Source organism: Centropristis striata, chromosome 11, assembly GCF_030273125.1.
Source record: "Centropristis striata isolate RG_2023a ecotype Rhode Island chromosome 11, C.striata_1.0, whole genome shotgun sequence".
NCBI lineage: Eukaryota > Metazoa > Chordata > Actinopteri > Perciformes > Serranidae > Centropristis > Centropristis striata.
Window position 1 is genome coordinate 437,501 of NC_081527.1, and position 26,417 is coordinate 463,917.

Genomic DNA, 26,417 nt, shown 5'->3' on the forward strand with positions numbered 1-26,417 from the left:
AATGAGGGGAGGGGGGGGGGTTAAAAGCTTCCTGTGAAGACATCATCGAGTCGTTTCATCTTGTGCTTTGGCCTTTAAAAAGGAAATCTGCCTCATCGTGGTGGCGTTTGGCTGATGAAGCTCAGGAGGAGAAGCTCAATTAAAAGGTACGAGAGTTGATTTGACCTAAAGCAGAACGGTTTCTACTGCAGCCAGACGTCTTTACTGGAGAAACTAGAAGCTCCTAAAGTCTCTTTGTCTGTTTGTGCCCAAAGATCAGAAGCTCCTGCTGCTTCTTCTTCTTCTTCTGCTGCTGAGAATAAAGACGTTTCTCTGCTGCAGCTCCGTTAATAAGACGTTCAGTTCATCTCAGCAGCAGCAGGAAGTCAATCCTCCACCAAAATAAGAGCTGATGGTGGTTCTGTCCCTCTGAAGACCCTTCAGACCAGCTCCAGAACCTGAGGACACAAAACACACAGCTGTTATATTATTATTATTATTATATTATTACCAGGAGCTCTCTGTCTCTACTAGGGCTGAAAAGTACCCATACTCTAAAAGTACCCATACTCGAAAAGTACCCATACTCAAAAAGTACCCATACTCGAAAAGTACCCATACTCAAAAAGTACCCATTCTCAAAAAGTACCCATACTCAAAAAGTACCCATACTCAAAAAGTACCCATACTCAAGAAGTATCCATACTCAAAAAGTATCCATACTCAAAAAGTATCCATACTCAAAAAGTACCCATACTCAAAAAGTATCCATACTCAAAAAGTACCCATACTCAAAAAGTACCCATACTCTAAAAGTATCCATACTCAAAAAGTACCTATACTCAAAAAGTACCCATACTCAAAAAGCATCCATACTCAAAAAGCATCCATACTCAAAAAGTACCCATACTCAAAAAGTATCCATACTCAAAAAGTACCCATACTCAAAAAGTATCCATACTCAAAAAGTACCCATACTCAAAAAGTATCCATACTCAAAAAGTACCCATACTCAAAAAGTACCCATACTCAAAAAGTACCCATACTCAAAAAGTATCCATACTCTAAAAGTACCCATACTCAAAAAGTATCCATACTAAAACCTTGTATCTGGATACGATACTAATTTTCAAAATTATCGAGTATCTGAAGCTTGTTATCATAGTTGCTGTTTCTTTTTGCACAACTGTTTTTATTATAAATATTTAACCTGTTGCATTTTTCTTGTTAATAAAAATATTTCTGTTAAATTTTGGGGTCTTTGTTTTTTTTCCTGGTGGTATCGAGTATCGGATATTTTCCTGAGTATCGGTATCGAGTTGAACATTTTAGTATGGTGACAACCCAAATATACACTGTAAAAAATCATGTTTTTTTAATGGTAAAAACCAGCAGAACTTTACCGTAATAAATACGGTGCAACTTTTTCTAATATTACGGTAAAATGATATTAGCACTGTTGATTTCATGTTTAAGATTGACATTTTATTCCATTTTTTACCATATAAATAAAAAGTTTTTCCAGCAAAAGAAACGCTGTTCTGCCATATAATTGACAAGAAAATACTTTATAAATGCTGCATAAATTAAATATTTTACCATTAAATATTACAGTATATTTCTGGTAGAGATATGGTGTTTAGTACATTTAACAGAGAGAAAAAGGATTTTTACAAAAGATAAATGCAAATATTACAGTGATGGATTACACATTAGAACTTTATCTCAGAATATCAGTTGCTTTCACTTAAATTTGCATCTAAAATCTCAGAAAATATATTTTTTTTTTTACTCATAAATTTACCGCTTTTGATCTCAAAGAATATCTGATTTGAGTTTTTTGTCTTTTGCCACTTTCATCTTTATTCATGATGTTCAAGTTTGTTTGTTTTTTTTACAAAAAATAAATGTTATAATTACAGTGATGCTTGTATATATATTACAGTATATTTTGTAACAAACATGGTGGCAGAGTATTTTACAGTGGAGTAATTTTTATTTATTTTTTTAAATGTTGGTAAATTGATAATTTTAGGTCTTTTACTGTCATGGTTTAGCAGTTTTTCACCCTAAAATCTACAGACATTTTTTACAGTGATCCCTTGTTTTATCTAGTCATTAAATGTCTTTGATTTGATGGAGTTAGGTTGTTTTTATTAATGCTGTAAAATCCAGACTGAGTATCTGGACCACTAACAAATGTTAAAAAGATAAATAACATTTGGATTTGAGAAGAACCTTTAAAACATGAAGTTATAAACTATAATAACCAATAACTCTGACTTTCACTGGAACAGTTTTAATGTTTTCAAGTGTTTTCTCTTTGCTCTCGACATCACCTCAATGATTCCTCCAGAAATAAATAAAGGATCAATGAAAACATGAAGTTATTAGATGTGATCATTAATATGTGAGGAGAAGTTTATAAAGACAAACCTTGATGGTTCCTTGACTGTTGGCAGCGATCAGAACATTTGACTCCTGGAAAACAAAACGCTCAAAGTTATGGATTTTATTCATCTTTTACTGTTTGTTTCAGCTGTTTGGACACAAAGACTTTAATATTTATATTCAATATGAGAAGAACAAGTTCAGGAGCTTTAAAGTCTTTTTAGAAGGTTTCTAACAGCACAACGTGAACATTTAACATCACAGGAGAAATAAATCACTTCTGTTCAAAGTCAAAATCAGGTTTAGAAAATGAGTGAAAGCAGAAACATTGTGTGTTTTCATCTGATTTAAGAAGGTAAATAAAGGTCGCTGTAGGTTTAAAAACAGGAATAATGGAGCTGCAATATTCAGAGAAATACAGGAAACATTTCAAAGATTAAAGCTGTGAATTTACTAACAACAACGTTGGATATTCTCTGAGATTTAAATTTATGAACCCAGCCACACAAATTAATGAGAAAACCCTTCAGAAAAATAGTTTTTTCTGTCGAGGAAGCAGATTATTTTACTCTGCAAGGTTCCGTTTATTATGCAAACAAACAGTGGATGATTTAATAAAAAAACACTTTACAATCAGATTTAGCAATAAGGAAATACTGATGATTTTAGCCAGAATAATCACCACATTTATGACTTTATCATCTAAAGTATTGTCTGGTCATTTACAGTTGTCTGCCTGTAAATCTCAGTTCACATCTAAGAAACTAGAGTCTCTTTTCTTTTATAGCTCACCTCCCACACCTCTGAGTTATTATTATTATTTATTTAATAATGTGCTGGAATAACTCACCCCGTCAGGCAGAGCTCTAGAGTTATTATTAATAATAGAGTAATAGAGTAATAATAACTGACCCCATCAGACAGAGCTCTGGAGTTATTATTAATATTTAATAATAGATAGTAGATAACTGACCCCATCAGGTAGAGCTCTAGAGTTATTATTAATAATAGAGTAATAATAACTGACCCCATCAGGTAGAGCTCTAGAGTTATTAATAATAGAGTAATAATAACTGACCCCATCAGGTAGAGCTCTAGAGTTATTATTAATAATAGAGTAATAGAGTAATAATAACTGACCCCATCAGGTAGAGCTCTAGAGTTATTATTAATAATAGAGTAATAATAACTGACCCCATCAGGTAGAGCTCTAGAGTTATTAATAATAGAGTAATAATAACTGACCCCATCAGGTAGAGCTCTAGAGTTATTAATAATAGAGTAATAATAACTGACCCCATCAGGTAGAGCTCTAGAATTATTATTAATAATAGAGTAATAATAACTGACCCCATCAGGTAGAGCTCTAGAGTTATTATTAATAATAGAGTAATAATAACTGACCCCATCAGGTAGAGCTCTAGAGTTATTATTAATAATAGAGTAATAATAACTGACCCCATCAGGTAGAGCTCTAGAGTTATTATTAATAATAGAGTAATAATAACTGACCCCATCAGGTAGAGCTCTAGAGTTATTATTAATAATAGAGTAATAATATCTGACCCCATCAGGTAGAGCTCTAGAGTTATTATTAATAATAGAGTAATAATAACTGACCCCATCAGGTAGAGCTCTAGAGTTATTATTAATAATAGAGTAATAATAACTGACCCCATCAGGTAGAGCTCTAGAGTTATTATTAATAATAGAGTAATAGAGTAATAATAACTGACCCCATCAGGTAGAGCTCTAGAGTTATTATTAATAATAGAGTAATAGAGTAATAATAACTGACCCCATCAGGTAGAGCTCTAGAGTTATTATTAATAATAAAGTAATAATAACTGACCCCATCAGGCAGAGCTCTAGAGTTATTATTAATAATAGAGTAATAATAACTGACCCCATCAGGTAGAGCTCTAGAGTTATTATTAATAATAGAGTAATAATAACTGACCCCATCAGGTAGAGCTCTAGAGTTATTATTAATAATAGAGTAATAATAACTGACCCCATCAGGTAGAGCTCTAGAGTTATTATTAATAATAGAGTAATAGAGTAATAATAACTGACCCCATCAGGTAGAGCTCTAGAGTTATTATTAATAATAGAGTAATAATAACTGACCCCATCAGGTAGAGCTCTAGAGTTATTATTAATAATAGAGTAATAATAACTGACCCCATCAGGTAGAGCTCTAGAGTTATTATTAATAATAGAGTAATAATAACTGACCCCATCAGGTAGAGCTCTAGAGTTATTATTAATAATAGAGTAATAATAACTGACCCCATCAGGTAGAGCTCTAGAGTTATTATTAATAATAGAGTAATAGAGTAATAATAACTGACCCCATCAGGTAGAGCTCTAGAGTTATTATTAATAATAGAGTAATAATAACTGACCCCATCAGGTAGAGCTCTAGAGTTATTATTATTATTATTATTAATAATATATATTTAATACTGACCCCATCAGGTAGAGCTCTAGAGTTATTATTAATAATAATAGAGTAATAGAGTAATAATAACTGACCCCATCAGGCAGAGCTCTAGAGTTATTATTAATATTTAATAATAGAGTAATAATAACTGACCCCATCAGGTAGAGCCCTCCAGCAGACAGCACTAACGAACTCGTTGGTGTCGTCCTCCTTCTTGTCTTTGTCCAGAACGCTCTTCACCGTGTCAAACTTGAAGGTTAACAGAGTCTTAGACAGGCCTTTATAGTACAGGTACAGGGAGTTGTTTTCACTGCCTGGTGGAGGAGAGAAACAACAGGGTTTATTTACCATAGTCACTACAGGCTTTTATTGTTTAATAGTGGTAATACTCACCACAGGCAACATAATCTCCGTTGGAGGCCAGACCCACAAAGTTCTTCTCGTTGATGTGACCTTTGAAGGAGCGCAGACAGTGAGGCTTGTTGACGTTCCACAGCTTCAGCTGACTGTCTGTAGAGCTGAACATCACAGGGCAGATATATCATTAGACATTTAGTTTATGGAGCTCTTTTATAGACACTCAAAGACTCTGATATCAGGAGTCAAGTAGTGGAGGGAAAACTGATTTTTAATAATCTGGTAATCAATTATCAGCCTGTAAATCTGAAAACAACAAAACGAGCCACAAATGTGTCAGCAGGTGGATTTACATGCACAGATTCATCCAGCTATCCTTAAAAATCCATTTTGGCGTCTAATCAGACTTCTGTCCTTGTCCCAGTGTCCATCAGCTGATAGAATCTAATAACTGAGGCAACGTGTCCTCCTCCTCCTCACCACTAGGGGGAGATATGAGTCGTTTCAGAGGTTAATGTGGCGCCTTTCTGCAGAAAACTCTCATTTCAAAGGGCTCTCATACTTTTTCTTGCAGCTGTACATGTGAATTATTTGCAAACAGAAGTTAAATGTGTCCAGAGGTGAAATGTAAACATGTTATTGACTCACGCTGAGACGATCTCCTCTCCGTTGACGAACTTGGCGTAGGAAACGGCCTTCCTGTGGCCTTTAAACACCATGATGGGCTGCTTAGTGTTACGCAGGTCGTAGTAGTGGACACAGTGGTCTGGAGGAGGAACAAGGAGGAGGAGGAGGAATAAGGAGGAGTTAGAGGAGGAGGAGAACGGAGGAGTCATCTAATACTCCCTATACATCAGAAGACTTTAAAAGACTCTGAACAGACTGGTGTAAACTCTGGAGTCCCACCTGGCCCCGTCTAAAGACATCTAGAGTTTCTAGTCTCACTGAGTTTCAGACAGACTGTCAATCTATTAACAACTACAACTAGATTCTTTAGCAGTTGTTTTAGTAAAAACTGACTAAATGGAGGAGAAGCAGCGTTTGTCTCCAGCTGCTCTAGTGTGACTCAGTGGTTTGTGTTGAAAACAACAACAACAACAACAAGAGAAGACGCCACTAAATGCCCCTCACAAAGCTGAACAAGGGTTTCTGTTTTTATCACATGAAAAGTTGATTATTTTACAGTAAAAATAGATATAAGGAAGAATAAAGGAAAGGAACATTTAGAAATTAATTCATCAGATACATTTATGTCCTATTTCATTATAATAATTATATTTATCAGCTCTTTCAACTTTCATTTAGTTAATCACACATTAATCATGGATTATTTATGACTTATTTATGTATACATTTATTGATACATTTTAACTGGGTCTTACTGTTCTCTTTACTAAGAAACACAAAAAAGACACAAATTGACCACAAAAAGACGTAAAATGACGACAAAAAAACACACAAATTGACCAAAAAAGACACAAAATGACCACAAGTAGACACAAAATTACCACAAAAAAAAGACCTAAAATGACCAATAAACCCAGACAGAGTGCCCTCAGGTGTTACCTGCGCAGCCGAAGGCCAGGTGATATCTGGAGGTGGGGCTGAATTTAACACAGCAGACGTTGGCCTTGGCCTCGATGCTCGCCACAGAGTTATCCAGGTTGGTGGACCATAACTTCACTGGAACACACAGACAGTCAATATTAATATATTATATTATTAATATATTAAGTTCTCTGTGTGTAGATGTGCAGCAGGTGGTGCCTTCAGGTACCTTTAGCATCATCAGAACCAGACGCTAACAGCTTCGGGTCCATCAGGTTGAAGTCAACGCTCCAACACCTTTTCTCATGTTCCTGGACACAAAACAGAGACGTTCCAGTTAGTTAGAACATTACTGGACATACAGGAGAACCTCCATACAGCAGATATAATATAATATAACATAATACAGCACAACATCAGGGAAACCTCCATTTACACTAGTTCAACCAGCCCAACCAAGTATATACAGTCAGAAAGATGGATCAATAACAGAAAAGAGAGAAAATGTCTTCAGGAATATTACAGGTTTGTTTTGTCATTTTGTGTCTTTTTTTTGGTCAATTTGTGTCTTTTTTGTCATTTTGTGGTCAATTTGTGTCTTTTCGTGGTCATTTCGTGTCTTTTTTGGTCGTTTTGTGTCTTTTTTGTTCAATTTGTGTCTTCCTTATATCTACAGGATCATCTCAATAAATTAAAATATGATTAAAAGTCAACCAAGTATTGAGTCATATAGACGACAAACTGTTCACAGGAAACATTTACATATTAAACACACTTTCTAAATTTGCTCTTTTGTATTACACATTTTTTTGAGACGGTGAATTTTATGTCTTCATTAAATGTAAGCCATAATCATTATAATTAGAATAAAATAAATAAATGAAGAGATGAAATGTTTCATTCTGTGTGTAATGGATCTATAGAATGTCTTATTTCACCTTTTTGAATTGAATTATTGACATAAATGAACTTTTCTATCATATTCTAGTTGATTGAGATGCAGCTGTAGTGTTAACTAAGTCAGATGTGCATCATCCTGTATATAACAGTAATATAATAGTAATATAATATAATATAATATAATAGTAATATAACATAATATATGAATATATATGATAGTGACCTGGTAGACTTTAGACCTCTGTCCGGTGAATCCGTCCCACAGGATGACGGTTCCCTCGTAGTCGCTGCTGGCCAGGAGGTTCTTGTGGTAGCTGCTCCAGCTGATACAGCTGCAACACAACAACAACAACAACAACAACAATGTTTACATCACTGTCACAATCTGTCACACTCCTGGTTAGAGATGGAAGAATTAAACAATGATCCATTAATGCTCCTTAAGAATTCAATCACATGGAAGTTTTAATCATTCTGTGTATTTTATCTCTGGCTGAGTATCAGCATCACTGAACCATCAAACCTTTCTAGCATCAATTACCTTTAAGTTTCATTTATATCCAAAATGTATTTAAACATATTTAAATATGCAGATTAGTGTGAAAACTAACCTCCTAAAACATAAAATACTCAACTCCTTCACGTTTTCTTTACAGTTTAATCTCACGGAGTTAGTTTAATGATCAACAGGATCCAGTCTCTTTTCATCCTTTCAAAATAAAAGCATCTGTTATCATGCTCCTTGCATGGTTTGTTCATTGTGTGTAAAAAAGGATGGGTTTAATGCAGAGGTTGAATTTCCCCATTGTGGGATTAAAAAAAAAAGTTTTAAAAAATCTTAAAACAGGCTTTGCATAGTACTGTATATATATATATATATATATATATATATATATATATATATATCTTTTATTTTGTAAAGTCATGACATGCATTTACCGTAATGACAGGAATAAAATGGCTCTGGGCGCCAGATGCGACACCTTTATTATTATTTATTTTTATTTATTAATGCTCCTACCTGATCTTTGAGTTGCAGGTCATCTCGTTGACGGGGTAGTGGATGTCCACGGCGTCCTGGATCACCGTGCCGTACTCAAACACTTTGATCTTCTTGGTCACGCCGGCGATGGCGAAGTAGTCGCAGTCACGGTCGAACTCAATACTGAAACACACACACACACACACACACACAGGGAGAATAACGTCAATAACTAAAAAACATCATGAAACAAAACTATTCTGCAGCAAACATTAAAATAAATAAACTAAGCCAGGGGCCGGACCAAAACTCTCAACTAAATTCTACTCAATATGAAATATATCGCTTTATAAAATACAGTAATTATCTGGTTTTGAGCTGCTGCTGATAAGAATACATGTAATGATCAGACTGTTAATGTGGAGTAAATCAAATATAGCAGGACAAAGTAGTAAATACTCCAATCACTAGATCACTTTTCCTTTTAGCTTGTTTTTCATGTTTGTAGATTTTCTAGGTGTTTTACAATGTTGTGATGCTTTTATTTTGAAAAGGTGCCGTCCAGTGTGATACGGGTGCTTTCATTTTGACAGTTTATGTGGAGTAATTTTAATATATCAATAAGAAGTAGTAAGAACTCCAATCATTATCTCACTTTTCCATTTATTTTAAACACAACATGCATTAAAACCACAAAATCAATATAGAGCGTATATGTTATGCAGCAAACCAGACATTTATTAAAAGCAATGAGTGTTTTTCACAAGGTAACAAGGTAACAAGGTAACAAGGTAACAAGGTAACAAGGTAACTCAGTGCTGCTGTGCAGGTGCGTATTCATGCGTGCAAAAACGTAAATCGCCTTCAAAATAAAAGCACTTTTAGGAGGAACAGTCTTCATTTCAGACAGGCTACTCATTATTTTTACATTGAACATGTGATTATCTACAGCAGGGGTCTCAAACTGGCGGCCCGCGGGCCAATTGTGGCCTTCGTGATGATATTTTGTGGCCCCCACCTTGATATGAAAGTTTAATGTGAGTTTTATATGAATGGCACTTTACCGTGTTGTGTGTGGAAGGTCCCTTTAATTACTTTTTTTGGTAATTTTGTGTCTTTTTTAATAATGTTGTCTTTTTTAAAAAATAATTAAGTATTTTTTGGTAATTCCGTGTCTTTTTTAAGTAATTTAGTTTTTTTAAATAAAAAAAGACACAAAATGAGACAAAAAGACACAAAATTATTTAAAAAAGACACAAAATGATTAAAAAAGACACAAGATTATAAATAAAGACCCACAATTATTAATAAAACGACACAAAATTATTGCTTTCAAAATAAAATGCTGCTGTTGTGTTGGTGTGCAACCAGAGTCCTGGTAGTGTTGGTGTGTACCTGGAGACGATGCTAATAACCAGAGTCCTGGTTGTGTTGGTGTGTACCTGGAGACGATGCTAATAACCAGAGTCCTGGTAGTGTTGCTGTGTAACCAGAGTCCTGGTAGTGTTGGTGTGTAACCAGAGTCCTGGTAGTGTTGGTGTGTACCCAGAGTCCTGGTAGTGTTGGTGTGTAACCAGAGTCCTGGTAGTGTTGGTGTGTACCCAGAGTCCTGGTAGTGTTGCTGTGTAACCAGAGTCCTGGTAGTGTTGCTGTGTAACCAGAGTCCTGGTAGTGTTGGTGTGTAACCAGAGTCCTGGTAGTGTTGGTGTGTACCCAGAGTCCTGGTAGTGTTGGTGTGTAACCAGAGTCCTGGTAGTGTTGGTGTGTACCCAGAGTCCTGGTAGTGTTGCTGTGTAACCAGAGTCCTGGTTGTGTTGGTGTGTACCCAGAGTCCTGGTAGTGTTGGTGTGTAACCAGAGTCCTGGTAGTGTTGGTGTGTAACCAGAGTCCTCATAGTGTTGGTGTGTAACCAGAGTCCTCATAGTGTTGGTGTGTAACCAGAGTCCTCATAGTGTTGGTGTGTAACCAGAGTCCTCATAGTGTTGGTGTGTAACCAGAGTCCTGGTAGTGTTGGTGTGTACCCAGAGTCCCCATAGTGTTGGTGCGTACCTGGAGACGATGCTGGAGCCGTTGTAGAGGTCGCTGGCGTAGGACAGCGTGGCCAGCGGACGTACTGAGTTGTAGCGGGTAAACTTAGACAGACACTCCATGAAATCATCCAGCTGGTTCAGGTTCCTGCCTTCATCTGTAAACAATAACAAACTGTTACTAGAAGAACTGGTCACATGGACAATGGGACATGAAATATATATATTTAACCACAGGAGGCACAGAAAGAGCTTTGTGTCACATTTTAACAGCAATAGATTCTTACTGCAGTAATATAAGAACCAAAAACAAAGAGCATGTGGTGTTTTCTGTTCCGGTTCTGCACCAGAGAGACTTTTATCACAAACACTCTGTGGTGAAGTCAACATTTAGTTCTGAACTGGTCACATCCTTCCTTCATGTGAGTGTTGTCCAGTTTATACACAATCTACAATCTGCCAACAGATGTTTCAATCAAACCAAGAGAGTCTGGCTGCAGAGCTGCACTGTGAGGCCTCCTGCACTGTGAGGCCTCCTGCACTGTGAGGCCTCCTGCACTGTGAGGCCTCCTGCACTGTGAGGCCTCCAGCACTGTGAGGCCTCCAGCACTGTGAGGCCTCCAGCACTGTGAGGCCTCCAGCACTGTAATGAGGGATCAGACTAGTACCTGTAATGAGGGATCAGACTAGTACCTGTAATGAGGGATCAGACTTGTACCTGAATGAGGGATCAGACTAGTACCTGAATGAGGGATCAGACTAGTAACTGTAATGAGGGATCAGACTAGTACCTGAATGAGGGATCAGACTAGTACCTGTAATGAGGGATCAGACTAGTACCTGTAATGAGGGATCAGACTAGTACCTGAATGAGGGATCAGACTAGTACCTGTAATGAGGGATCAGACTAGTACCTGTAATGAGGGATCAGACTAGTACCTGAATGAGGGATCAGACTAGTACCTGAATGAGGGATCAGACTAGTACCTGAATGAGGGATCAGGCTAGTACCTGTGATGAGGGATCAGACTAGTACCTGAATGAGGGATCAGACTAGTACCTGAATGAGGGATCAGACTAGTACCTGAATGAGGGATCAGGCTAGTACCTGTGATGAGGGATCAGACTAGTACCTGAATGAGGGATCAGACTAGTACCTGTAATGCGTGACATCTTGTTGGAGAAGTAGCACTGCTCCAGGTCCTCAAAGTGAGCCGTGAGCCTCTTCCTCCTGGACGCCAGCGTGCTGTTGTACCACGTTTGTCTTTTACCCTGAAGAAGAACAACAACAACAACAACAAGACGATGCTCAATTACATTTATTCTGCTAAAAGAACTACTGAGAATATAGAAAACTAACAAATGTAGATGTGGGGTGGCACAAATAGGAGACTTACATTTTGGAAATTCTCAAAAATTGATTCAGTAAAAAAGCTGATTTTGACTTTGTATGTGTTCAGGTTTTCTCTTCAGTCAGTAGCTGAGTTCTAATCTAATTGAATTTTGAAGCTAAATTTTGAAACGTTGCATTAAAGAAAATGCAAATAGAAAACAGGATGTGAGTTTATCTAACTTACCTGTGTTGTTCCACCAAATCCTGGAGGCTGGCTATAGTCTGGAGGCTCAATAATACTGCTGCAGCTACAAACAAACAAACATATAGACATGAGGGGCACATTATATTATATATTCTATATTCTAGCTGTGGTCAGGTGTTAAACGTACCTGGGAGCAGGAGAAGGAGCCTCCACGTTGGGCACCGTACACTCAGCCTCCATCATGGGACAGTACAGCCCACTCATCTCCTGAAACATTACATCATTAGTGGCTTTAGTTGTTGCCATTATGAACTATAACAGTGTTTATAACCATGTGTGCTGCATGTTACTGTACCTCAACACGCTTTATGTCGTCTTCTAGGAAGTTCAGCTCTTTCTGCAGCTGCTCCAGTTGCTGTTAAACACACACACATTCTGTTATTTCACATGTTCTCAACTCAACTCAACTTTATTTGTAAAGCACTTTAAAACAACAACAGCCGCAACAACGTGCTGTACATAAACAAACAGAACAAGAGACAATGAAATAAATAAAACAGGAAATAAACACTAAAATAAATAGATTCATTGCTTTTTAAAAGACAATTTAAAAAAACAATAAATAAAAGCAAACCATAAAACACTAAAAACAAGAGCAGAGTCTCATGCGTGGTTAAAAGCCAAGGAATAAAAATAGGTTTTAAGATGACTTTTAAAAATGGACAGTGAGGAATTAAACATGTTAAACATGGCTGGTTCATAGGAGTGATGGTGGAGGGGAAGAAAACATTTCTCATGTTAAAACTAGAAGGTTAAAGTGAAAACAGCATCACCTCTCTCTTGTTTCTCCTGGCTTCCTTCAGGAACTCCATGAGGATCTGTCTCTGAGCTGCTTGGGATTCCTGGTGGAGAGAAACATCTCATCATCTACCAGAACTACAAGTCACATCATGGACACATGGAAGGACTCTCCTAAAGTCTCCCATCACACCAGAAAAAGGCGCTAGATTTGTCGCAAGTCGCTTTTTTGAAAAATAGTCACTGGAGGGTCTGAAAAGTTGCTAAATATATCAACAAAGTCACCAAGTTGGCAACACTGTTCCAGCTGCTGATACCCTGCTCTCTGTTGGGAGAACATTTAATGTTCTGCCTCTCACTTCACGCCGCTCACTTAGAGAACCAATCAGGTGAAACTGGATAATCTTCCACGACACACCTGATGATTTCTAACAGGAACAGCGGTTGTGAATCACTGACATATGTCTCTGGGTGTGTAGGATCATTCTCACATGTGTACTGGGAGTATTCTGATGTGTACTGGGAGTATTCTGATGTGTACTGGGAGTATTCTGATGTGTACTGGGAGTATTCTGATGTGTACTGGGAGTATTCTGATGTGTACTGGGAGTATTCTGATGTGGCGTTCTTTTGGAAATTGGTATCTTCCACTTCATCAGGCCTATTGGAGGTAAACATACCATGTTCTCCTAAAATTCTTCTTCTAACTGACAGCTCACCTCTGAACCGGTCCTCTACTCTATTAGCAGGTTGACTGCAGCTAAGAAAAGAGATGAACTCTGGTTTTTATTTTTATTAACTATAATGTTAACTATAATAACCTTGTTTAGTGCGAGAGGGAGAATGTGTTGAAGCTCCCTCTGTTCCTTGTTTATCTGGTATTAAAGTCAAAAGCAATCAGTGTGAACTCTTCATAGAGGAAACTCTGGTCATGAGATGTTTTAGAGTCAACAGGATGGTTGTGGCTCCTACTTCTCTATTTTCTCCTGCTTGTTTTTATATCACATGGAGGTCCAGAATAAAAACAGGATGTTCCAGACGACTCAGTGAGTAAATGCTGTCATACTGGTCATACTGGTGTCAATCACTCAGAGTCAACACATGAACTGTCTGCTGCAGAACAACATGGTTCATATAACAACTCTTCATTCTTTAACAGCTTCTCCTCCTACAGATGCTCTCATTGTTTCAGGGTTCACCTTGCTGGTTACTGGGTTACTGGGACCATTCTGACTCATTGTTCAGGCAGATAGACTCAACAAGCTGCTGGAAACTTTCCTCACACATTCTGGTCCATATTAACACGATAGTAGAGCTGCACAATTAATCACATTTTAATCATGATCACGATTTTGGCCACCACGATTAAATTTACCTGATCGTCTGTGATATTTCCATTTTAAAATGCGTCTCTCCTGCAGATCTAATCAACACTTTCTACTCTGTTTTGTTTTCTCTGAACTCTGTTTTGTTTTCTCTGAACTCTGTTTTGTGTTTTCTCTGAACTCTGTTTTGTTTTCTCTGAACTCTGTTTTGTTTTCTCTGAACTCTGTTTTGTTTTCTCTGAACTCTGTTTTGTTTTCTCTGAACTCTGTTTTGTTTTCTCTGAACTCTGTTTTGTTTTCTCTGAACTCTGTTTTGTTTTCTCTGAACTCTGTTTTGTTTTCTCTGAACTCTGTTTTGTTTTCTCTGAACTCTGTTTTGTTTTCTCTGAACTCTGTTTTGTGTTTTCTCTGAACTCTGTTTTGTTTTCTCTGAACTCTGTTTTGTGTTTTCTCTGAACTCTGTTTTGTTTTCTCTGAACTCTGTTTTGTGTTTTCTCTGAACTCTGTTTTGTGTTTTCTCTGAACTCTGTTTTGTGTTTTCTCTGAACTCTGTTTTGTGTTTTCTCTGAACTCTGTTTTGTGTTTTCTCTGAACTCTGTTTTGTTTTGTTTTCTCTGAACTCTGTTTTGTTTTCTCTGAACTCTGTTTTGTTTTCTCTGAACTCTGTTTTGTTTTCTCTGAACTCTGTTTTGTTTTCTCTGAACTCTGTTTTGTTTTCTCTGAACTCTGTTTTGTTTTCTCTGAACTCTGTTTTGTTTTCTCTGAACTCTGTTTTGTTTTCTCTGAACTCTGTTTTGTTTTCTCTGAACTCTGTTTTGTTTTCTCTGAACTCTGTTTTGTTTTCTCTGAACTCTGTTTTGTGTTTTCTCTGAACTCTGTTTTGTTTTCTCTGAACTCTGTTTTGTGTTTTCTCTGAACTCTGTTTTGTTTTCTCTGAACTCTGTTTTGTTTTGTTTTCTCTGAACTCTGTTTTGTGTTTTCTCTGAACTCTGTTTTGTGTTTTCTCTGAACTCTGTTTTGTGTTTTCTCTGAACTCTGTTTTGTTTTGTTTTCTCTGAACTCTGTTTTGTTTTCTCTGAACTCTGTTTTGTTTTCTCTGAACTCTGTTTTGTTTTCTCTGAACTCTGTTTTGTTTTCTCTGAACTCTGTTTTGTTTTCTCTGAACTCTGTTTTGTTTTCTCTGAACTCTGTTTTGTTTTCTCTGAACTCTGTTTTGTTTTCTCTGAACTCTGTTTTGTTTTCTCTGAACTCTGTTTTGTTTTCTCTGAACTCTGTTTTGTTTTCTCTGAACTCTGTTTTGTGTTTTCTCTGAACTCTGTTTTGTTTTCTCTGAACTCTGTTTTGTGTTTTCTCTGAACTCTGTTTTGTTTTCTCTGAACTCTGTTTTGTTTTGTTTTCTCTGAACTCTGTTTTGTGTTTTCTCTGAACTCTGTTTTGTGTTTTCTCTGAACTCTGTTTTGTGTTTTCTCTGAACTCTGTTTTGTGTTTTCTCTGAACTCTGTTTTGTTTTGTTTTCTCTGAACTCTGTTTTGTTTTCTCTGAACTCTGTTTTGTTTTCTCTGAACTCTGTTTTGTTTTCTCTGAACTCTGTTTTGTTTTCTCTGAACTCTGTTTTGTTTTCTCTGAACTCTGTTTTGTTTTCTCTGAACTCTGTTTTGTTTTCTCTGAACTCTGTTTTGTTTTCTCTGAACTCTGTTTTGTTTTCTCTGAACTCTGTTTTGTTTTCTCTGAACTCTGTTTTGTTTTCTCTGAACTCTGTTTTGTTTTCTCTGAACTCTGTTTTGTGTTTTCTCTGAACTAATAAATCATAACTAAAGGATAAATGAATGCAGGAGGTTATCAAATCTTACAAACGAGGTCTTCTTGTTGCAAAATGGATCCATAAATCCGAAACAAAGCAAAAAGAGAAAGAAAGAGAATGAATCTGAAGAAGAGAGAGAAAAAGGGACTCACGGCCTCCAGCTGCTTCTTCTTCTGCACCAGCAGCTCCAGCATCAGGTTGACGTTGGCCAGGTCCAGGTTCTCCTGGTCCGGACTCAGCACGTCCTGGAAGACCTGCCACCTGGACCCGTTCTACAGAGAGACAGGACCAGAGAGTCAGAGACAGGACCAGTCAGAGACAGGACCAGTCAGAGACAGGACCATCAGTCAGAGACAGGACCAGTCAGAGACAGGACCATCAGTCAGAGACAGGACCAGTCAGTCAGAGAGAGGACCAGTCAGTCAGAGACAGGACCAGTCAGTCAGAGAGAGGACCAGTCAGAGACAGGACCAGTCAGTCAGAGACAGGACCAGTCAGTCAGAGACAGGACCAGTCAGTCAGAGACAGGACCAGTCAGTCAGAGACAGGACCAGTCAGAGACAGGACCAGTCAGTCAGAGACAGGACCAGTCAGAGACAGGACCAGTCAGTCAGAGACAGGACCAGTCAGTCAGAGACAGGACCATCAGTCAGAGACAGGACCAGTCAGTCAGAGACAGGACCAGTCAGTCAGAGACAGGACCAGTCAGTCAGAGACAGGACCAGTCAGAGACAGGACCAGTCAGTCAGAGACAGGACCAGTCAGAGACAGGACCAGTCAGTCAGAGACAGGACCAGTCAGAGACAGGACCAGTCAGTCAGAGACAGGACCAGTCAGTCAGAGACAGGACCAGTCAGTCAGAGACAGGACCAGTCAGAGACAGGACCAGTCAGAGACAGGACCAGTCAGTCAGAGACAGGACCAGTCAGAGACAGGACCAGTCAGTCAGAGACAGGACCAGTCAGTCAGAGACAGGACCAGTCAGAGACAGGACCAGTCAGAGACAGGACCAGTCAGTCAGAGACAGGACCAGTCAGTCAGGCAGAGACAGGACCAGTCAGTCAGGCAGAGACAGGACCAGTCAGAGACAGGACCAGTCAGTCAGAGACAGGACCAGTCAGTCAGAGACAGGACCAGTCAGAGACAGGACCAGTCAGTCAGAGAGAGGACCAGTCAGTCAGAGACAGGACCAGTCAGAGACAGGACCAGTCAGTCAGGCAGAGACAGGACCAGTCAGTCAGGCAGAGACAGGACCAGTCAGAGACAGGACCAGTCAGTCAGGCAGAGACAGGACCAGTCAGAGACAGGACCAGTCAGTCAGGCAGAGACAGGACCAGTCAGAGACAGGACCAGTCAGTCAGAGACAGGACCAGTCAGTCAGACAGGACCAGTCAGTCAGAGACAGGACCAGTCAGTCAGAGACAGGACCAGTCAGAGACAGGACCAGTCAGAGACAGGACCAGTCAGTCAGAGAGAGGACCAGTCAGTCAGAGACAGGACCAGTCAGTCAGAGACAGGACCAGTCAGTCAGGCAGAGACAGGACCAGTCAGAGACAGGACCAGTCAGTCAGAGACAGGACCAGTCAGTCAGAGACAGGACCAGTCAGTCAGACAGGACCAGTCAGTCAGAGACAGGACCAGTCAGTCAGAGACAGGACCAGTCAGTCAGACAGGACCAGTCAGTCAGAGACAGGACCAGTCAGTCAGAGACAGGACCAGTCAGTCAGAGACAGGACCAGTCAGTCAGACAGGACCAGTCAGTCAGAGACAGGACCAGTCAGTCAGAGACAGGACCAGTCAGTCAGAGAGGAACAGAGAGTTAACTTACAGGATGGTCCAGCTTCAGTCTCTTCTCCTCAGACCTTTGTTTCTGTTTCAGGATCAGCTCGTTTACTGCAACAGGACAGAGAGAAACTCTCGGTCAGGACACAAACACACAAACATCTTCCTCACTCATCCATCTATCCATCTATCTATCTATCTATACATCTATCTATACATCCATCTATCCATCTATCTATCTATCTATATATCTATCTATACATCCATCTATCTATCTATCTATCCATCTATCCATCCATCCATCTATCTATCTTCTTCCTGCCTCTGATCCTTCATCATCCTCTCTGATATTAGAAGTGGAAGCTTGTTCATAACTTTGTTGCATTATATTGAAACTGTGTTTCACATTAATTCATAGTGAGACTCATTGTTGTGATGGAGATTATTTTATTATATGTGTGTTCTGCTCATTAGAGCTGATTAAACATGCTCCTTTAATAAGGAGATTAAAAATCTTGTTGCAGTCAACCTGGTTGGGACGCAGAAGGCTAAACCCGTTTGGGAGCCGCTGGTTTAGTGTCTGACAACATGAATAAACTGAGTGATGAGATGAGAATGTAGTTTATTATTGACTATTTATTGTTTTTAACCTTCTGAGTCAGTACATGAGTGCATGACAAATAAATCTAATCTAATGAACGTCAAACAAAAGAATCCAACGACTTCATTCTAAGGTTATTGATAAGGTTATATATACACTACTGGTCAAAAGTTTTAGAACACCCCAATTTTTCCAGTTTTTTATTGAAATTCAAGCAGTTCAAGTCAAATGAACAGCTTGAAAGGGTCCAAAGGTAAGTGGTGAACTGCCAGAGGTAAATAAAAAAAGGTAAGCTTAACCAAAACTGGAAAATAATGTACATTTCAGAATTATACAAGTAGGCCTTTTTCAGGGAACAAGAAATGGGTTAACAACTTAACTCTATGGAGTCTTGGGCTATTTTGTCCATTTTTGAATTCTTTTCATGTCTTTGTAAGTCATTTTGTGTCTTTTAGTGTCTTTTATTGTCATTTTGTGTCTTTTTTTTGTCATTTTGTGTCATTTTGTGTCTTTTAGTGTCTTTTTTTTGTCATTTTATGTCTTTTTTTTGTCATTTTGTGTCTTTTTTTGGTCATTTTGTGTCTTTTTTTGGTCTTTTTTTAGTCATTTTGTGTCTTTTTTTAGTCCTTTAGTTCAACATAAAATGTGATTTTGAATCTTTTTTTTTACTTTCAAAACACTATCATGCTCAATAAAGAATTTTAAATGTTGCAAATGTGCATTAATTTCAGATTACACTGAGACAATAAACTGCATCATTTTCAATTAAATTCTGGAAAAGTTGGAGTGTTCTAAAACTTTTGACCAGTAGTGTATATTGTAGAGTCCAGTCGATATGCAGACTGGTTCTTAACAAATACGTAGATACATGACTGTGAAGACCTAGGGAGGCAATACATGAGACGTGAACCAACATGACCAGTGACTCATCACCTACCCAGGAAGTTTGGGTAAAGCTGGTCCACGTTATCAACGATGTAGTTACACTTGGGACATCTGTTGCTGTCCTCCAGACTCTGACGGATACACCTGAAACTAAAGGAGGAGGAACAGGTACAGTCAGAGCCTCAACCAGACCGGACTGAATATATAGAAGATAGAAATGAGAAGTGATCCAGTGTTGGTTAGACAGAAACCTGCCAGCTCCATTATCTACACCAGGGGTGTCAAACTCAAATACACAATGGGCCAAAATGTAAAACTTGAATAAAATGGCGGGCCAACATTGAACAAATAAACCTTTTAATATATACCAAACATGTTTTGCTTTAACATTAAATATGGAACCAGCAACGCTTATAAACATACAATATATAACTAAATAGTGCAGACATGCAAAATCACATTTCAAATAAACACATCAATGTCATTAATTTATTAAATAAAAATGAAATAAAAATCGTATCTTATCTCTTTTCTATTTGCATCCTTCTGATTTAAATATCAAAATAAACTTTTTCAACAGGTTAATAAATTCTGCCTTTCTTTTCTCCATTTTTGGGAAGGGGTAGCTGGGAGACAGCTCTAGCTTGAGGTTGCTATGACGACTGTCACAGAGGAGCGTTTCTGGGTCCTGTCCTGATTGACGCGCCAAAACAACAGCAGGGCATTGTGGGATTTGTAGTATTAGCGGTAAATGCGCCGTATAATACCGGCGGGTCAGCTTTTATAGTACAATAATAAGATAATAATTTGGTATTGCCTCGCGGGACAAATAAAATTACACTGCGGGCCAAATTTGGCCCGCAGGCCAGAGTTTGACACCCCTGCTCTAGAACATTAACCATCAATGGATCCATTCATCACTGCATGCAGACATGGGCTAAATAAAAGAGATATATAAAAGGACTATGCAAAAGCCTGTTTTGATAACGGACACTTTTATTTTGAAAGGACAAAAAGAGACTTTCTGTGGATGGTAGGTGAGATTATCCTGTAAATATATCATCAAGGAGTTCAACCTTTTATGGAGGGTAGTTTTCACAGTATTCTTGCATATTTAAATGTGATTTGTGTTTAAATAAGTTTTGGATCAAATTAAACTCTAAATTAAAATTCATGTTAGCAAGGTTTGATAGTCAGATAGTTCTGCTCAAATTAATACTTCTTGTATTTCTGTGTGTTTTATAATTGTTATTGAAAACTGAAGCTTCATCCAACTGAGTTCTTCTTTGGTTTATTCATGTCCGGCTGCAGAATGAAACTCTGGGCGTGTTCCAGGTCAGTGATAGTGATACGCAGTCTGAGATTAAATATAAAAATAAGACAGATCCATTAAAAATTCCACGTGATGGATCAAATTGTAAAGGATCATTAATTGATCACTCAGAGGTTGATGATTGATGGACAGGAGCTTCGTCCGATTGGAGAAAAACACACGATGACATCACAATGAGATCTAGTCTGAGACCAGCAGGTAGAGGGGGCGGGGCTTATGACCACCAGAGCCGTTTATTGGCCGATATGAATATCTGTCATCATCTGCAAATATTTTCATCATTTTCACATATTTTCATTGGATTCAGACGTGGTTAAAATCAGATAAATCAGGAAAAAATGTGTCATTAAATAAACACAAATGAAGGGCTTCACATCCGTTATGTTATAATCAGAATCACTCAGATCATTTATCACAAACTGAAGGTTATAAATAAATAAACTTGAGATCTTTAACTGTGAAACAACTTAGAGCTGAACTCACCAGAAACTGTGTCCACACTTCGTCATGTGAGCCTCTTCAATCATCTCGAAGCAGATCGGACTGGAAACAGGAAGAAAGGAAGAAAGAAAGAAAGAAAGAAAGAGAGAAAGAGAGAAAGAAAGAAAGAAAGAAAGAAAGAGAGAAATGAATGAATGCATTATGTTTTACATTAGTACAAGACAGAAGTAACAATCTGGATTTTGTTTAAGAGAAAAGTTGATGTTTATTCCATCTGAACTGAGATGAATATGGATCCTGATGGTAACGAGAGTTTCAGCTCATAATGTATTTAAATCTTTGATTTGAAGTATTTTTCTCCCAGACTTTCCAACATGTGTGAGCAGAAAGTTGTTTATATATCTCATATCATATATTACTAGATGAAATTGTCTTTTTTAATTTTATCTTTGATTTTATTGTTATTTATGTATCTTTTGATTTTTTTGTTGGTTGTGTTTAAGGTGCTCTACAAATGAAATTAAATGAATTGAATAAAAAAAGTATCAGTATTAATATCTTTATGTGTGTGAATCACACACTGGACAAGAAAGAGCACAACATTATCTTTAATATTATGGTTTTTTATCTGACTAAACCTTTATTTTGAAAAGATCACGGCCGGGGTATATATTATTATTATTATTATTATTATTATTATTATATCAGTGGTTTTGTGAGAATGACCCTCATGTCAAAATGACAGATTCAAACTTTACCTAAACAGGCTGGATGTGTGTGTATATATTTTTATTTATGTATTAATCCCTTGGGAAGGATCCCAGCAGCAGCACAACACCAACACAATAAATAGAATCAAGTTAATAACTTTCAGAATAAATGTTGCCGAGCTGCTGGAGAGGCTTTTATTTTATCTGCAGAAAGAGCTTGTGAACCAGCGGTCCAGGAAGACTCTGATTCTGATTGTGAAGTCTCAGCAACGGCTTGTTGCTGCAACTGGACCATCAAACCTGCAACTTGAAGTCTTCAGTTAAACCAGGGGTGTCAAACTCTGGCCCGCGGGCCAAATTTTGGCCCGCAGTGTAATTTTATTTGGCCCGCGAGCCAATACCAAATTATTATCTTATTATTGTACTATAAAAGCTGACCCGCTGGTATTATACGGCGCATTTACAGCTAATACTAGATTTATTATTGTTGTTTTATTTTTAAATGAATTAACCTGTTGAAAAAGTTTGTTTTGATATTTAAATCAGAAGGATGCAAGTAGAAAAGATTTATTTTTTATTTAATAAATTAATGACATTGATGTGTTTATTTGAAATTTGATTTTGCATGTCTGCACTATTTAGTTATATATTGTATGTTTATAAGCGTTGCTGGTTCCATATTTAATGTTAAAGCAAAACATGTTTGGTATATATTAAAAGGTTTATTTGTTCAATGTTGGCCCGCGATTTTATTCAAGTTTTACATTTTGGCCCATTGTGTATTTGAGTTTGACACCCCTGGTTTAGACTGAGACGTCCTCACTGAGACACTATGAAGCTGTGGACTCTGAGGCTGTTTCTGCCTGTCACTTTCTGACTGTTTCTGCCTGTTTCTGCCTGTTGATGTGAAGGAAAGTGTTCACTGCCTCCTGGACTTTCTTGGAGGTTTCTCTGTATTAAAGAGCTCCGAGAGTTCTGATGGTCTCTCTCTTCTATGTTAATTATCTTTTCTAGCCTTTATTTTGATAGTAACACTACTTCCTGCAGCACACTAGTGTTAAACCATGCTGACAGCAGTGTGTTAATCAGACAGAGGAGGAGGAGGTGATCACCTGGAGGAACTGTAGCAGCAACTTTAAGGCTTGAAACTGTCTGAGTTGATCACAACTGGTGAATTTAAATTGATTCTAAAGGAGAAAGAAATCATTTCCCTGGGTCAGTGTGATGCTGCATATCAGTCTCTACTGAGGCTCTTCACTGGTGTTGTGATGATGCAGATTTGTATTTAATTGTATTTATTGTTTATGTTAACTGTGTTTAAATGTTGGAACTTGTCTCTTTTCATGCTGCTTCCTTGGCCTTCTAGGTCTCTCTGGGAAAAGAGACTTTTTAAATCTCAACGAGACTTTTACCTGGTTAAATAAAGGATATATATATATATATATATATATATATATATATATATTTAACCTCTATTGCTGCAGAACTGCGTTAAGTTGTTAACCCATTTCTTGTTCCCTGAAAAAGGCCTACTTGTATAATTCTGAAATGTACATTATTTTCCAGTTTTGGTTAAGCTTACCTTTTTTTATTTACCTCTGGCAGTTCACCACTTACCTTTGGACCCTTTCAAGCTGTTCATTTGACTTGAACTGCTTGAATTTCAATAAAAAACTGGAAAAATTGGGGTGTTCTAAAACTTTTGACCGGTAGTGTATAGTCTTTTGTATTTTGTGGGTTTTTTTTAGTCATTTTGTGTCTTTTTTGTCATTTTTTGTCTGTTTTAAGTCATTTTGTGTCTTTTTATAGTCATTGTGTGTCTTTTTATAGTCATTGTGTGTCTTTATTAAATCATTTTGTGTCTTCTGTGTCTTTTTTTAGTCATTTTGTGTCTTTTTTGTCATTTTTTGTCTGTTTTAAGTCGTTTTGTGTCTTTTTTAAATCATTTTGTGTCTTTTTTGTCATTTTTTGTCTGTTTTAAGTCATTTTGTGTCTTTTTTAAATCATTTTGTGTCTTTTTTAAATCATTTTGTGTCTTTTTATAGTCATTTTGTGTCTTTTTTAAATCATTTTGTGTCTTCTGTGTCTTTTTTTAGTCATTTTGTGTCTTTTTTTAGTCATTTTGTGTCTTCTGTGTCTTTTTTTAGTCATTTTGTGTCTTTTTTTAGTCATTTTGTGTCTTTTTTTAGTCATTTTGTGTCTTTTTTTAATCATTTTGTGTCTTTTTTGTCATTTTTTGTCTGTTTTAAGTCATTTTGTGTCTTCTTTAAATCATTTTGTGTCTTTTTATAGTCATTTTGTGTCTTTTTTTAGTAACTTTGTGTCTTTTTTAAATCATTTTGTGTCTTTTTTTAGTAATTTTGTGTCTTTTTTTAGTCATTTTGTGTCTTTTTTTAATCATTTTGTGTCTTTTTTGTCATTTTTTGTCTGTTTTAAGTCATTTTGTGTCTTTTTTTAGTCATTTTGTGTCTTTTTTAATCATTCTGTGTCTTGTGTGTCTTATTTTGGTCCTCTAGTCCAGCACCAGTGGTGTTGTGGTGTTGTGTTGTTGTGGTGTTGTGGTGTTGTGCAGCTTGTGGAGCCTCCAGAGGTTAATAATAAATCAAGAGTCCCAGTAAGGGAAGGAACTGACCAGACGAAGTCGTTGCTCTTGTCCTGGTAGGAGCTGAGCAGGCCGTTGTAGAGCGGGCTCTGGCCCAGAGGCTTCTTCCTGCTGCTGGAGGATCCGGCCGCTCTGCTGAGGGAGGAGAGGCCGGCCCGGGGGGAGGAGGGCACCAGGCTGGCCACGGCCAGCCCGCCCTGCTGCTCCAGGCTGCGGGGGGCGGAGGAGCCGCTGGCCCCCCCGCTGCTGGTGGAGGTGCTCCCGGTGCTGCTGGAGCTGGTGCTGGGCACGGAGCCGGCCCCTCCGGAGCCCGGCTGCTGCTGCTGCTGCTGCCGGCCGCTGGACATGCTGAAGCCGACTACAAGCCCCGAAACTCGGCTGCTCTCAGAGCATCCGGCCGCTGCTAGCTGCTAACAGGCTAGGCTAGTTAGCTTAGCATCCTGGGAGGAAAGCTCCAGAGGTAAAAACATCCAGCGGGTTAAACTCCTCTGGCAGTGTGTGAGTGGCTTCAGTCCCAGGTTAGTGTAATAAATGAGCTGTGTGATGTAAAGAGAGCAGATATAACCAGGGAGAGGCTGATTAAACCTGGTTTATAGATCTGTGGATAAAACTACCAGCAGGAGCGGTGCTGCACCGGGACGTTAGCCGGCTAGCTGCTGTTAGCTCCGGACCGGAAGAGCTGCGCTTTCCTCTATTAGCAGCAGGAACACAGAGAGCAGCTAGCTGGAAGCTAGCGCCACCCAGCGGACAGGAGGGGTACTGCACCGAGGATTATTATAATAATCATAATAATAATAAAATAAAAATACTAATAATAATAATAATATAATTATCATATAATAATAATAATAATAATAATAATAATAATAATAAAATAATACAATAAAAATAATATAATATAATTATCATATAATTATCATATAATAATAATAATAATAATAATAATAATTTATTATGCTTGATTTCTGATGTATTATTATTTTATTATTATGTATTCTTGTTATTGTTTTTAGGGCCCGAGCAGGCAACAACCTGACACTAAAAAAAGACACAAAATGACCAAAAAAAGACACAAAATGACCAAAAAAGACACACAAAAAACTAAAAGAAGACACAAAATGGCCAAAATGACTAAAAAAAATAAACAAAAAGACTAGAAAAGACACAAAGACACACAAAATGACTAAGAAAAGACACGAAATTATAAAAAAATATACAAAATGACCAAAAAAAATGACACAAAAAGAAACAAAATGACCAAAAAGGGTTAATGAAGCAGCAGGTAGGTGAGGTCCCGGTAATGAGTGAAGGGTTAATGACGGTAGGTTCAGGTCCCGGTAATGAGTGAAGGGTTAATGAAGGTAGGTGAGGTCCCGGTAATGAGTGAAGGGTTAATGACGGTAGGTTCAGGTCCCGGTAATGAGTGAAGGGTTAATGAAGGTAGGTGAGGTCCCGGTAATGAGTGAAGGGTTAATGACGGTAGGTGAGGTCCCGGTAATGAGTGAAGGGTTAATGAAGGTAGGTGAGGTCCCGGTAATGAGTGAAGGGTTAATGAAGGTAGGTGAGGTCCCGGTAATGAGTGAAGGGTTAATGACGGTAGGTGAGGTCCCGGTAATGAGTGAAGGGTTAATGAAGGTAGGTGAGGTCCCGGTAATGAGTGAAGGGTTAATGACGGTAGGTTCAGGTCCCGGTAATGAGTGAAGGGTTAATGAAGGTAGGTGAGGTCCCGGTAATGAGTGAAGGGTTAATGACGGTAGGTTCAGGTCCCGGTAATGAGTGAAGGGTTAATGAAGGTAGGTGAGGTCTCGGTAATGAGTGAAGGGTTAATGAAGGTAGGTGAGGTCCCGGTAATGAGTGAAGGGTTAATGACGGTAGGTGAGGTCCTGGTAATGAGTGAAGGGTTAATGAAGGTAGGTGAGGTCCCGGTAATGAGTGAAGGGTTAATGAAGGTAGGTGAGGTCCCGGTAATGA

At 38.0% G+C, this 26,417-nt stretch overlaps 1 protein-coding gene across 1 annotated transcript in view; it reads right to left on the bottom strand.

The window, feature by feature from the left end:
- Positions 1–25,113, bottom strand: part of cop1 (COP1 E3 ubiquitin ligase) — a 25,648-nt gene extending 535 nt beyond the window's left edge. The window contains exons 1-20 of the mRNA XM_059345205.1: positions 24,477–25,113; positions 21,177–21,236; positions 19,413–19,510; positions 17,921–17,985; positions 16,245–16,364; positions 13,002–13,070; positions 12,524–12,583; positions 12,356–12,435; positions 12,208–12,271; positions 11,788–11,902; positions 10,653–10,788; positions 8,643–8,786; positions 7,845–7,953; positions 6,951–7,032; positions 6,740–6,856; positions 5,822–5,939; positions 5,210–5,334; positions 4,970–5,130; positions 2,416–2,460; positions 1–437 (exon numbers count right to left, since the gene is read on the bottom strand). The exon at positions 1–437 is cut by the window's left edge and continues 535 nt beyond it. Of these exons, the coding sequence (XP_059201188.1) occupies positions 420–437; positions 2,416–2,460; positions 4,970–5,130; positions 5,210–5,334; positions 5,822–5,939; positions 6,740–6,856; positions 6,951–7,032; positions 7,845–7,953; positions 8,643–8,786; positions 10,653–10,788; positions 11,788–11,902; positions 12,208–12,271; positions 12,356–12,435; positions 12,524–12,583; positions 13,002–13,070; positions 16,245–16,364; positions 17,921–17,985; positions 19,413–19,510; positions 21,177–21,236; positions 24,477–24,793 (2,103 nt within the window). The 5' untranslated portion in view covers positions 24,794–25,113 and the 3' untranslated portion in view covers positions 1–419. The remainder of the gene's footprint in view (positions 438–2,415; positions 2,461–4,969; positions 5,131–5,209; positions 5,335–5,821; positions 5,940–6,739; positions 6,857–6,950; positions 7,033–7,844; positions 7,954–8,642; positions 8,787–10,652; positions 10,789–11,787; positions 11,903–12,207; positions 12,272–12,355; positions 12,436–12,523; positions 12,584–13,001; positions 13,071–16,244; positions 16,365–17,920; positions 17,986–19,412; positions 19,511–21,176; positions 21,237–24,476) is intronic.
- Between the last annotated feature and the right edge of the window lie 1,304 nt (positions 25,114–26,417).